Below are 14,505 nucleotides of genomic sequence, written 5' to 3' on the forward strand. Positions count from 1 at the left end.
CTGGGTTTACACGACGTGCGACCTGCTGTCCGCTTTGCTGCCAACCGACCAACTCTCCTCGACTCTCCTTACTCTCCTTCAGTCTCCTCCTTCACTCTCCTCGGCTCCCCTCCGTAGCCGCGGCAGTTATATCAGTGACCAATGGCTTAATGGCTACAGCTGATGGCCAACCAGCCACAGCTGACGGCCATCCACTATCTGAGCCAGCACCTCTCCACATGAGGCCGAGAGCCTGGAAACTGCTTTCTGGGGCTCTGTCCCCACAGCCCCCAAATGGAAGCAAGCCAAATATCCCATTACAGGAGAATGGGTGTTTATACAAGGGAATATTATACAGCGAAGAGAATGAATGGACCCTAGAGATTCGCAACTGCATGGATGACCCTCGAGCACAATGTTAAGCAAAAAAGAATATACGTGGTATAATTTTAGTCACGTAAAGTTCAACAACAGGCAAAACTAAATTGCAGTGCTTAAAGAATACACATACACAGGTGGTAACACTAGTATAAGAAGAAAAGATGACCATAATTTCAGATTAATGGTTCTGTCTGGGGGGAAGGAGAAGGTTATGCTTGGGGAGGGGCCACTGTGGATTTTAGGGGTGCTGATAATGTTCAATTCCTTGGGCTTAGTGGTTGTTCATGGGTGTTTGCTATTTGACCATTGATCAAATTGTACAAATATGTGACTTGACCACAGACAAAACCTCGTCTTCTCCAGTGAGAAGACGCTTACACAGTTGAGACAGAACATCATGTGTATAAGCTGCTTGGTTTCATTTTCACCTTGGGCAAGTGACTTGACCTGTCTAAGCCTCAGGTTTCCTCATCTGTAAAATGGGGATAATAATAGTACCAGCCTCATAAAGTTGTTTCAGGATTAAATGTTATCGTGCATGTAAAGTGCCAAGCAAAGATCTAGGAACATCAATGTAATAATTAATCATCACCATCACCACCATCACCATCATTACCATCACCATCATTATTACCTCTTCCACAGCCTTTCTTTTTCCTTCTTGCTAAACCATCCAAATCACTTCTGCATCATCTTCGTCTTCCTCCTTCTTTCCTCCACTCTTCTCTTCATAATTGTCTCCATTTAGAAAATTGAATGACCAAATGACAGTGCTCCTTGGGGTCATAGATAGTTCTAATTCTTGGTAAACAGGAAGCAAAATTATGCCTGCCATTTTTTCAGAGCTCTTCCATTCTCCATGTCAAATCATCTGTCCCCTCAATAGAATACACATCCCAATTTTGGTGCAGAATGTGCTTCCTCTACTGGCACTAGAAATGCCAATCATGTTTTCTTCCTGCTGTCATGCAGTCGGACCCTACTCCCTGATCACAGCTGACTGACTCGTGCTGGTCTGAGCTGAATCTCTCTCCTGGGAATCAGGATCCATAGATTCCAGGTTATTGATTGTCAGGGTGTTGGACTGAGAGGTACTGGAAAGAGCATATTGTGGCAGAGAAAATTGGTCTACGGAGAGCAGAAACATAGTGCAGATAGGCCAAAGGAGAGACCATGGGACCCAGAAAAAGGGAGGGACTTGAGTTTCGACTTTCCAGTTCTTGGTTGCTGTCCAGAGCCTGCTTTTACCTCCATTCTTGAGGTAAATTGCCAAATCTTCCAATAAATTGCCACATTCTCATTCCTGCTGGCCTGTTAGTTGTATAATATTTTTCTTTAAGTGTGTCCTCCACACACCCTCTTTTTTTTAACTTGGATATATTTATTTTCAAATAAAACTTTATATTAGCAATCTAAATATAAAATCCATTGCATATGATGTTCTTAGAAGGAAACTGTAAAAATAAATACAACAAATAAATAATAAGAATAGAAAGAAACATCAAAAATAAAATAATAAAATAATGAAATACAAGTAAAAAATAAGCCCAATTAATTTACAAAGTGTTTATCTAAGAAATGTAAATTCACAATGAGATACCATTACACATCCATTCGATTGGCTAAAATTAGAAAGACGGACATTACCAAGTGCTGGTGCGGATGTGGAGCCACTGGAATTCTCACCCTCTGCTGGGGGAGTGCAAACTGACTCAACTATTTTGGGAAACTAAATACTAACATTTACTACCCTAGGTCCCGATAAGTGCACTCATAGAAATGACATACACGAGTTTTACTCAAAACAACTATTGCAAATAACTAACTTTATTCAAAATCACCCCAAACTAGAAACAACACACATGCTTCCCAACAGGAGAAGAGATAAATAAATTATAGTATATTCATGCAATGGAATACTACATAGCAACAAAAATAACAAAGTGCTGTTATACATAACAAAGCCGATGGATCTGAGAAATATGTTGAATGAAAGGAGCCAGACACTAGCATATGATTTGCATTTTTATGAGGTTCAAGGATAAGGCAGAACTAATTTATGGTGATACACGTCAGAATAGCTGTTTCCTGTGGTGTGTGGAGGGAAACAGACTGGAGGTACGCAAAGGGAACGTTTTATATTTTGAACCGAATGGTGTTATTATTGCCATTGCACTTGTTGCCTTTGAGGGGTGAGCACCAGGCTGAGCAGAGGGGCAGCTGCGATGACAGGGTACTGTGACTATTGTTATTGCTGCTCTCTGTGGATGTCATGATTCCAGTGGCTGAGTTGGAAAAGGTAGTTTAGAGAAGAGGACTGAGAGTTCCTTGCAGGACAGCAGGGTGGAAAGGGACGGCCACACGCCTGCTCCGAATCCACACGGCCACTTACTGGCAGGTTAGCTCATTTGCCCAAGGCTCTGGTTCCTCACCATAATGTGGCACCCACCCACCCTAGGGGCTGACGTGGCTTGGGGGAGGTAGGGATTTTGTGGCACCCATCAAGCCCAGCTCATAGCAGGCACTCACTGACTGTCCTTAGGAAGGATGGTTAGGAATGGGGGTTCCTGGCACTTCTGGTGGAGAGGAAAAACAGAGTGGATGAGTCTGGAAGCACTTGAATTTGGAATATCAAGGTTTTCTTAAGAATGTACTTGCTTATCTTAAGCATGTCATCCCTACTACTATTGACTCTGCCTCAGTTTTCTCATCCGTAATATGGGGATAATAACATCCCCTAGGAACCACATCTTGGAGTTGTTAAGAGGAATACATGAATTAAACACTGGAAAATGCTGAGAAAGTGCCTGGCACAAGTCGGTACTCCTTTTAGACACTATTAAACTGCTAGCATTTCCTGGAACTAAGATGTGGGCCTACACAGCTACAGGGTAAGGGAAAAATGCACCCAGCAGGGTGCCTTAGAGTGGATTTCAAAGCTCAGATTAAGGTTTCTCAACTTTTCTCCTTAGCAGACCTTTGACCACGTGGCTGGTCAGCAATTAATCAAAAACAAAGGATTCCTGCCCTGAAGTCGGGGTTCTGGCAGTGGAGAGCAGTCCAGGAGTGAGACTCCCCTCAAAGTCCTCCTTGCCTTTTTGGGGTCAAGCCCTGGTGCTGACTCTTGCTAGTTGTCTGTGGCCTTGGGCCACTCACTTTACCTGCTTGAGTCTCAGGTTCCTCATCTTTGAGAAGGAAGGGATGCTCGCAGTTCAGACCCCAGAGGGTTATGCCAGGATTTAGATGAAATAAGATACTCAAGGTCAGGCACAGAGAAATCAGCCAACAAATCCAATAATTTGATTTCTCATTTTGCTCCCACCCATGGCTGACATCTTTCTCTGCCTCTGGTTTGGGGAAAATCAAGAGCCCCAGGACAATTTCAAGGTTTAGACCCTTCCAAGCACTTAGAAGCAATTGTCGTCTCTTCCCTGGGGGCTGAGTCTGGGCAGGTGGAGAGTTACAATAAGAAAATGATCGGTGGTGTTAGGAGAATGGGGGAGGGAGGCCTGGGGCATAGGCAGCACCTGTAACGGATGACCATCTTCGTTCTTGGGAACAACCACCCCTGGAGAGGGAAGCAATCATAATAATAACAACTAAGTTACTGAGGACCAACGAGGTGGTAGGGACCACCAAACACCTTAGCTACCTGCGTTGAGTTGGTTACTCTTCGCCCAGCCCTAGGAAGTGAGATCAGGTGTTGGTGCCACTTTAAAGATGAAGAACCAGGCACAGAAAGATTCCATAATGGGCTCCCAGCAAGTCAGTGACTGAGCCGGGTTCTAAACCCAGACAGCTAAGGGGACTGTACGGATGAGCTAGCAGACACCCTCTCTAACAACTGTTCCTAGCACCGGAGCCATGTCGATCTCCCACATTTGCATGAGTGTGTGTAAGGGGAGCAGCTTGGGGGTGCCACAGGGCTGAGCCAACAAACCCCGGAAGCTGATCCGAGATGACCCCAGGAAGATAGCCCTTCTGAAGGCTCCCTTCAATAGCCCCACGGAGGCCACACCCACAGTCCTGATAAGTAATCTACAGCACCGAGACAGGAAATAAACTAACCCACCACGCAGCAGTGTGGGGGTCACACTGGACTTCAGGAAGAGTGGCAATGAGTGCTGAGGAAAATTCTAGAACTACAGAACTGAGGGACCCGGGAAACAATGAAGTTTCTCATTTTATAGGTGAAGATGCTGGGCCTCAGGAAGCTGGGAGACTTGTTGCACCAAGTTAGTGTCGGAACCAAGAGCAGAGCCCAGGTCCTCCCATACGTGGTTTTCCCTGTCACCACGCTATTTACCACCACCTAACTCTTGGTAGGTTGGTAATTTGTGTCCCAAATGTGCCTCTTACGCTGAAAGTGAACAACATAGATGTGGTTCCATCTGCACGAAACTTATAGTTTGTTGTGGTTAGTATTGCTGTGTAACAAACCATACCAAAACTCAGTGGCTTAAAGCAGGGTCTCATGGGCCAAATGTGTCCCCCCAAAATTAATATATTGAAACCCTAACCCCGCTGTGGCTGTATTTGGAGTAAGAAAGTAATTAAGGTTAATAAGGTCTTAAGGATGGGGCCGGATCCCATAGGATTAGTGTCCTTAGAAGAAAACAAACAACCAGAGCACTCATGCTCTCCCATGCTCACTCACTTGGTCTCTTTCTCTCTCCCTCCACTTCCTGTCTCCCCCAAATGTGAGGACAAAGTGAGAAGGCAGCTATCTGGAAGCCAAGAAGAGGGTCCTCATCAGAACACAACCATGCTTACACCCTGATCTCAGACTTCCAGCCTCCAGAACTGTGAGAAGATAAAATTTTTGTGTTTAAGCCCCACCCCCCACCCCAGTCTATGGCATTTTGCTATGGCAGCCTGAGCAGGCTAACACACAGGGCTTGGCCAACATTTTCTGTTAAGGACAAGGTGGTCCTTACGCTTTACGGACCATATAGTCTCTGTTGCAGTGACTCAGCCCTGCCGTTAATGGTGAGAAAGCAGCCATAGGCATATGTGGAAGTAGCACCACTACTTCCCCATGTAAATGAATGGGGGTGGTTGTGTTCCAATAAAACTTTACTTATAAAAAAAGGCAGCGGGCCAGATTTGGCCCCTGAGCTATAGTTTATATAACTCTTAGCTTAACATAACGAGAGTCACTTATTTTGTTCAGAAATTTATATTATGACAAGTTGTGGTGGGGAAAACAGCATGGGTAGGGTCTCTGCTCCATGTGGCATTAATGGGGGTGGCCCACCTGAGATGGAGAAGCTGAATGCAAGATGGTGCATTCACAGGGCTGTCAACTGGTGCTGGGTTGGCTGGGAGTCCAGCTGGGGCTGTGGGCTGGAAGCCCTGTTTCTATTCTATGCGTCTCTCCATGGGTTGCTTGGGCTTTTTAATATCATGGTGATTTGGTTCCAAGCTCTAGCGTCCTGAGACCATGAGGTAGAAGCTGTGTCACTGTTTACGCCCTAACCTTCAAAGTCACACAATGTCACTTCTGCTACACTCACTTGCCAGCCCACCTCTCAGGAGGAGTGTCCACGTCATGTTACAGGACAGCCCCCAGAATGGGAGGTCTTCATGTAGCCATCTCAGCGTCGGGGCAAACACAGTCAGACAGGAGGACAAACAGGTAACTGTAGTGTGTAGTTCAGTTCTCTGAAGGAAACAGATGGGCCTCTGGGTGATGAAAGGGAAACCAGGAAGCCTTTCTAGAGGTAAAACCAGAAAACTTCCTGGTCATGGCTACCAAAGAGGGAGACGGCAAGGGAAGGGCAGTGCAATGCCTGGAGGCCAGAAATGTTATAGGCTGGAAAACCAGACCACCTGGGCTGGAATCCTCCTCCGTCATTATTTTCCCTTTGATCAGACACTTCACTGAGACAGGCTTCGAGTTGATCTTTGCACACACAGATGATATGTAAGCCCAGGTCACCTGAGGAGGCAGTGAGATTGCTAATGGGAGGTATTCACCACTACGTAGAGCCTGGTGCACACAGCCAGGAAATTCTGCATGGTGATAGAGCTTTTTGTTTTTTTCCCTGGTTTTGTTTTTAAATTGCTGGGTGGAACTATGTTTATAGCCTTGGAGACTTTTCTCCAAAATGAAATCAATACCTCCAGACCCACTTTATGGGAGAACAATTTCCAAATTGCACAAAATGAATGCCTCGTATTTCTGCATTTCAGACAGTAGAGTCTGTCACTGCTAGAGCTAATCTGACCGTGCAGGAGGGAGAAGGGAGGGTCAGTTGTGGAAGAGTGAGAGGGTGTATTGGAATTGCCAGGGGGAAAGGTATGCATTACCCAGAGGTAGAAGGTGCTGAACAGTAATCGCATGGAACCAATCACCATTTTCCAACAAGATCTCAGTTGAAATCCTCTGCTCCTGTGAGGAAGGGCTGCTGAATCAGCAAAAAAAATGGGTTGGAAATAAAATGGAAGAAAGAAAGTGCAGAGTGTACAAGAGAAACAGAAATTCTATGTCAACAGGGTTTGGGAAGGCTGATGGCTGGGCATCCCACATCCTAGGAACCTATGACCTTTGCTGGGGGGCTAGTCTCCTAATAACACCACTACTTCCTACTTCTTCAGCGCTTACCATGTGTTGAGTGCCAGCTCCTTGAATTCTCACAGCAACTTTATGGGAACTATTATCATGCCCATCTTACAGATGAGGAAACCGGAGCTGACTGTCCAAAGCCACACAGCTGCCCAGCCCTTGAGGCAGGATTTGAACCTGAATCTTGCGAGGAAAGTCTGCAACCCTTTTGCCTACACATTCACCACCATGTAAGTTTTTTATTTACACCAAACTGCCCAGAGATGCTATTTCATACTCACTTAGACTGACAAAATAAAGTCAATGGAAACCTAATAGGAAGTCTGATAATACCAAGTGCCTGTCAGGAAGTAGAGAACTGGAAGGAAGCGCAGGTGAACTGCAGGGCGAGAAGGAAATGCTCCAGGTGTTCTGGAGAGCAAGTTCTGTTAAGTCCCAAGATGTGCTTGACCCAACTATTCCACCCGAGGCATTTAGAGAAGCCTTCCAGATGAGCATAGGGAGACAGGGACGAGAAGGTGCATTGAATCATTGCAACTACAAATCACAAAGCAAAATAGAAAACTCCCTAAATGACCCTCCTCAGTGGGGGTGGGTGAGGAGGTGACTGCACACCACGCTAGGGACGCTTTAGGGAGGGGGCTTGGGCGCCCAGGCCAAGACTAGAAGTGGAGTTGAGCTCTGGGAGTCGGGAGAGGGGCTATTTTTCTAGTGAGGGCCTGTTTAGCCAAAGGTGGGAACAATGCGGGCAGGAGAAGGCAGAGCAGGGCCCCTGGCTAAGTGGAGGTTTCAATCGCACTTCTTTAGCTGTGCTAAATCTCAGGCTCCTTCGCCTGGCTTGCAATTCCTGGCGCAACGCCGGCCGCGTCACCGGCCCGCACTCCAATTAGCTCGGACCCTGTGCCGTCTCCCCTCCGCAGCCCTAAATGCTGCCATTTGCCGCACACGCTACTGGAGGGCTGGGAACGCGGGATCTCCTGCCTGCGGATTTATGGTCCAGGAAATGCATTTTAAATTGGTCCCAGGATACTGGCATCCAGGAATCAGACACCATCTCTTGGGAGTGCAGGGGGATGGGAGTGGGAGTATGTGTGGAGAGAGACCTGGTAACGCTCGAGTGGTGATCCCACTTTGCTCCTCCAGAGCGCGACCACTCCCGGAGTGGGGGGCTACCTGTTGGCCAGGGTGCAGGGTAGGGACGGAATTGGGGTGTCTTTATTCTAAGATATATGTGTGTGGCCGGGCATTCAATTTATGGGGAGGGGACATGTTTTCTGAGGCAAGCGCCCCCTTCCCGCCCACATTTGGACCCAAACTGCCTGCAAGGAAAAAGGACGGATTATTTGTCATAAGAAAAACCACCTGTGGTCTGCCAAGAGCCTCTCCAGTCAAACCAGGGGCAGGAGTCGCTGATAGGAGCCCGGCGGGAGGGGCGAGGCGCGGGGTGGGGGAGCGGCGCCCCCGGACCGCCCCAGGCCTGCTCTGCCTGGTTTCACCCCGCGGTTCACGGGAGGAGCAGAGAGCGCGCTGGGTGCTGGGCGCCCTCCCATTACGCAGCTCTTGTCCCTTTAAATCCAAGTCCCGAGAAAGGGGGGGTTGGGGTGCCCTGGCTGGACCCCTATTTCCACACGGGCCCGGGCAAGGGGGGCAGCCTACCCGGCGGGAGCGCCGAACGGGGGATGAAGATGGCGAGGTGCCCGGGTGCCCGGGGTCCCCGCCTGCACCCCGCGCCCTCGGCCAGGCCTGGCAGCGCCCCTCTCCTGGACGCCCGCGCGCCGGGGGCGGTGGGCCGGGGCGGGGGCGCGCGGGCGGGATGCGGGCGGGATGCGGGCGCGCGCCGCGCCGGCCGGAGCGCGCAGCCAGGGCCCTGAGCGCACGCCGCCGCCGCCGCCACCGCCCGACCCGCCGCATTGCTGCTGCCGCCGCCGCCCCGGCCCGGCCCGCGGCCCCCAATATGGTGCAGCCGCCCGCGCCGCCGCCAGTGCGGCCGCCCGCGGGCCCGGCCGCCGCCCTCGGGCGCCCGCAGCGCGGCAGCCGCAGGTGGGGGGCTGCGCCCCGGGCCTGAGCCTGCGTCCCCGCGGCGGCCTGTAGGGCCAGCCCCGCGGGCTCGCCTCCGAGGGGCACTGGGCGCTGAGGTGGAGCCGTTCGCACCAGCGCTGCTGCTCCTGCCCCCTCCTCCCCTCCCCTCCCCTCCCCCTCCCCCTCCCCCCTCCCCTCCGGTCCTGTCTCCAGCGGGAGCGCGAGACGCTGGTCAGGCTCCGCGGCGCAGCTCGAAAATGAATAATCGCCCCCGATTGACTTAAATTCCACCGAAGCCGGCGCAGCGGCCGCCCGCCGCCCGGGATCTGCTTGCTGTGTTTTTGCTTCTCCATTCTTCCTTAAAAAAAAAAAAAAAAAAATAGCAAAACAAAACCAGCCGCCAACCAACCAAGAATCCGGTTTGTTGATCGCCTTTTTTTTTTTTTTTTTCACCGTTTGCGGGATTTGCAAACCGAGTTACATGCATGTCCAGTGGGGGTAGGTTTAATTTTGACGATGGAGGGTCCTACTGTGGAGGCTGGGAGGACGGCAAGGCGCACGGCCATGGCGTCTGCACCGGCCCCAAGGGCCAGGGCGAATACACCGGCTCCTGGAGCCACGGCTTCGAGGTGTTGGGCGTCTACACCTGGCCCAGCGGCAACACGTACCAGGGCACTTGGGCGCAGGGCAAGCGCCACGGAATCGGCCTGGAGAGCAAGGGGAAGTGGGTGTACAAGGGCGAGTGGACGCACGGATTTAAGGGGCGCTACGGGGTGCGGGAGTGCACGGGCAACGGGGCCAAGTACGAAGGGACCTGGAGCAACGGGCTGCAGGACGGCTATGGCACCGAGACCTACTCGGATGGAGGTAGGTGCGCCGGTGCGTGCGGGCGGGCCGGGGGCTGGGCGGAGGAGGGACCTTCTCTTGCCTCTTGTGTTTATCTCTGGGGAAGTTGAGCTTCTCCCTCCAGCGGGGCCGTGGGTACCTGGGCATTTCCTGGGTATCCCTGGAGGCCCCGCCGCCCTGGCTACAGGTTGCCCCACTGCTTGGGGGGGTACAGCACCCCTGTGCCAGCTGAAAGGTGTGGGGGGCTTTCCAGGAGCAGAGCCAGGCCCGTAGCCGCGGAGCTGAGCAGAGAGTCTGTGCATCATCCAAGAGCAGGCCAGAGACCTTCGGAAAGGCTGGACTGGGCCCGCGGCCTCCTCTGGGACCCACCGAGACCAGAAGGGCTGGGAGAGGGCCCCCTTCTCTTTTTCACGGAGCTCCCTAGGTGTGGGCCTCCAGGAGTCAGGCCCCAGCTTTGCTTCTTGTTTTCCTGCGGTGCCAAAGGGCCTCCCTCCGTCCTGATCAACCCAAGCCAATGGAGAGGGAGCCATTGGGAGAGCTAGAGGCGGGGGACACGAACCCAAATCAACACAACAAGGCAATAAACTTCTAGGTGGTTGGACGTGGACTGGCGCTGCTGGAGCAAGAGCAGGGTGCTGGAAAGAGGGAGGGAGGGAGGCCCATCGGTTTAGCGAGACCCAGGAATCTCTCCGTTCAGTGGCTGAATCATTTTCCCCATTAGTTTAGGGAATGCTCTGTGCCTTCATTCTAACATGCCACCACATTCAGGGCTGAGCTGGTGCGGAAGCCAGAGAGCTACCGGTCTGCTGCCCATTGCTGCTATAAGACGGTTTCTCTGCAGGTAGCCTTGGCGGCCTTGCGGCTGCCCCCCTACCTCAGACACTCCAGCGCCCACTCCTTGGTGCATCCAAGAGGCGTGGAGCATTTACTGTTCCTGGAAGCCAGATCCCCAAACAAGCCTGGTCTCCGGATGCATCTCCCACCCCTTCTGGGAGCTCATCCTAAGAAGTGCCTTCTTGCCTCTCTCCTGGCAGCTCGGTAATTTTTCAGGCATGGATGCCTGGGAAAGGAGTGGGGCACAGCAGTAACTTGTATGCTTCTCCTGAGCATAGAAATCATGCTCACTGCCTCTTAGTCGCATGAAGCAAGCGCTAACACCTGCTCCCAGGCCACATCCAGGAGTGTCGGAGGGCTGGAGAGTAATTATTATTTTGGCTTATGCAACTGAGAGGCAGGGTTCATTATTCCTCTAAGGGGAGGAGGCGTGGGGGGCAGTTAATTATATAATGCTCCTGCCTGTCACAGTCTTGCCCAGCCCTGGTCCCAGGCGGCCTTTTCTGTGCTGTTGTTGTTTTCACAGATCAGGTTGGAGAGTTCCCTGACCCTGGGGCATGGGGGCCAGGCCAGCAGACAGACCTGCCTGGGTTCCAGGCCGTGGGCGTGTTTGTGCGCACGCGTGTGCAGGCACGGCCAGGCCTGGCAGCAGATGTAGGTGGCTGAGGTGGGTGGCCGAGCAGCCTGGCGCTCCCAGCTGGGCGCTTTGGGAGACCAGGGGCAGCTGTCACCTGGGGCCTCTGGCCGGGCTGTGCTGCAGGTCCATCCCTCCAGAGGTGCTTCCACTTGTGCCTGAGCCAGGAGAGCAGTTTCAAGGTCCTGTGCAGGGGCCTCACGTGGGAACATGTGAAGGAGAGGAGTCAGTAACTTCCTAGAATATCTGCAAGTGAGGTCTAGCACCCCAGTCTACCCACCTTCTCAGAACGTTTTCAGTGGCCAGTGAATTCTGTCCTTTGTTCAACAAATATCTACTGAGTGCCTACAATGAGCAGGTGCTCTGGACTCTGGGAAAACAGCAGTGAACAAAGCAGACAAAAATGTTTCCCTTCATGGAGTTTCTGTTTTAGAGGGAAGGGTAATAATTACATTGTGATTACTGGGGGACGAGAGGATCTGATTCTGTGGCTGGCCGTGAGTTTAGGGTCTGGTGTGTTGATATGAGAAAGGCTTCTTTCATTGGATTTACGTCCTTGGGTCTCTCTCTCTCCCATCTAACCAGCTAAGCACTGTTCTCCCTAAAGCACTTCCCCTGTACATCTTTCTGTTTGAGTGTCACGTGGTGGAGGGGATCGTGTCCATTTTATAGATAAGGGTCATGAGGCCCAGGAGCCAGGCCCCCAACTTTTGGTGGCAGAGTTGAGAGTTTGAACCTTGATCTGTCTTCATCATACCACCTGTATGCCAACCGAGGCAGGCACCAGGGCCAGCTGCTCCCTTTTGGTTGGTGACATGACATGACAGAAAATTGAATTGACCCTGCTGGCCTGGGATAATCAGGCCCAGACAATCTGGAGCCACTTTGCTGGAACATGGTCCCCGCTTCTCATTATGAAAGAGGTGACTGTAAAGAATATATGTGCTGTTGAGCCGTCCATCAGGTGAGCAGAGCCCAAGTGGGGTGTCATAATCCACCGGAACAGAGCAGTAGGCATCCATACCTTCTCCCCAGTCAACTGGTGGGCGGCAGTGGGTCTCCCTTGGGAGAGGGCAGAGCTGTAAACCAATGCATGGTCCTGACTCCAATCCTGCTTTTCCCAGGGATGGGAATGTTAGGCAGGCATCCGCAGAGCTCCCAAACTTCAGCCCCGCTCCCATTGCTGACTTGGGAAAACAGAGTTTTTCATGAATAATGCACAAACGGCAAATGTATTCTACATTTAGCTGGAATTGGTGTGGAATCCATTTCAACTGGGGACACTTCTGCCAACTCCTCCTCCAGGATTATCCTCCCCTGAGCTCAAGGCAGGTGTTGCTCACTGAAGTGAGCTGAGTGGTTTCCAGTCTGTCACATGACCCCACGGAGATGGTAAGGCTGGGGGTGTGGGGTGGCAGGAGCGCATGCTGTGGAGTCCACAGCCATTGGGCTTGAGTTCCAGCTGTGCCTTTGCTCCACTGTGTGACCTTGGGCAAGTTACTTAACTTCTCTGAGATTCTGTTTCTTCACCTGTACAAAGGGCTGATAATAATATCTGTCAAGTAGGTGGGATTCATTGAGGTGGTATATGTGGCTATACCAGGAATATTGTAAGCATTCATTATTATCACTATTTTATTATTACAGTTCACATGCAATGAATGTCACTTGTAATGATTATTTTTAGAACCAATAGCCAGACCTGATAATGATGACATTGAGAAGGATAATAAATCGCAATATTAAACACTGACCATGTGCTTGGCATGGAGCAAGTGTTTGCATGAATTATAACATTTAATTCCTGTACTTCTCTAGGATTGGTTTTCTTGTTCTTCCCATTTTCCACATTGGGAAGCAGAGGCTCCGAGAAGCCAGATGAGCATTGAGCTGCCCCGGGATTCACACTCAGGACTGCAATTCCAGATCCTGTGCTTTTGTGTGGAACCCCTCTCTCTAAATTGCCCTGTGCAAAACTGCCTCCTTGGTCCTCCCTTTTCCTCCATACCCATTCTTCTCCTCTGGCTGCAGCAGCCCAGAGTTGTAGGCAAGTACACACACACCCTCCAGTCCCACCGAGTTGCATTACCTCTTTTCCACTCACTGGACCCCTGCGCTAAGCTGCACAGGTAAATAGTTCCTCCTGGATACCATGTACACAGGACCCCCTCAGACCAAAAGTTATCCCCCTCCCCGCAAATAAACCCTCCCACAGCTTGAAAGATATGAGTCATCTCACACACCCGGCCTCTCCCCCTCATACACAGATTCCGTTCACCGGCCCAGATCCCTCGTCCCACACAAATCACACACGCCCACAGTCAAAATTCAGATCCCCTGGTGCCTGCGTGCACAGAAGCACAATACACCTGTCACCCAGAGACGTTTTTCACCCGGTCCCCCAAAACACAGCCACGTGTACCCTCCCAGCTTTGTTCGCTAGCCAAATACTCCAATCCCTACCGAATCCTGCTCCTGAGAAGCGGCCATCCCAGTAAAGGGAGCAGAGCGTGCCAGACCTAGAGGAGGGCTCAGATTACAGACGGAGCAGGGTGCTTTGTTTCTACTTTAAATACAGGTTTATGCAGTTCATACCCTGTTTAAGGGATAAAAAGCCTCATTCAAACAAAGTAAATGACCGTTAGGCATATTTTTGGTGCTTGGCCATGAATATGTGAAAGTAAACTACCCTCCCCTTTTTTTAAAATCCAAATGCCCAGGTTAGGAGGAAATGGGCCCATCAACACGGATATTATACATATCGGAGCTCATTTCAGAAACAAAAAGAATCTAACCCTCAGCGATGGGAAATAACAGCATCTCCTCAGAGGTGGTCTTTCAGCCACTTTGGGGAGGGAGAAGTCGCCGGGAGGTGAGCAGAGAAGGAAAAAGCAAATAACTAGTTCTTTGTTGCCAATAATAGCTGAGAAAGAAGTGTTACTGAGTCTCCCTCACCAGCGTAGCCCTGGAGGGATCTGACGGACGGGCTTTATATTAGGAAGCCTAATGGGGCTGGCGAGGAAGTGAGGATTAGCACCCTCTGAAAATAGCCACCCCACCGGTAGGTAGTGAGCAGCCCTCGTTGACATTAGCCGTTTACACAGCTAACCCTACGAAAGGGGGCTGTGGACCCATCTGGCTAGAGAGAGGAAGACCCCAGAGAAACAAAGGCTGACGGTGTCTGTAGGGAGAAGGCCCGGAACCTCTGCTGTTTTTCTTGAAGACTCTTTTCCCCCCTCCATTT

The 14,505-nt window shown here is 51.1% G+C and overlaps 1 protein-coding gene across 1 annotated transcript in view; it reads left to right on the top strand.

The window, feature by feature from the left end:
- Positions 1 to 9,300: 9,300 nt before the first annotated feature.
- JPH3 (junctophilin 3) overlaps positions 9,301 to 14,505 on the top strand; it is a 79,877-nt gene continuing 74,672 nt past the window's right edge. The window contains exon 1 of the mRNA XM_081032946.1: positions 9,301 to 9,814. Within this exon, the coding sequence (XP_080889072.1) occupies positions 9,433 to 9,814 (382 nt within the window). The 5' untranslated portion in view covers positions 9,301 to 9,432. The remainder of the gene's footprint in view (positions 9,815 to 14,505) is intronic.

This window comes from Rhinolophus hipposideros (assembly GCF_964194185.1).
Source record: "Rhinolophus hipposideros genome assembly, chromosome: 21".
Taxonomy (NCBI): Eukaryota; Metazoa; Chordata; class Mammalia; order Chiroptera; family Rhinolophidae; genus Rhinolophus; species Rhinolophus hipposideros.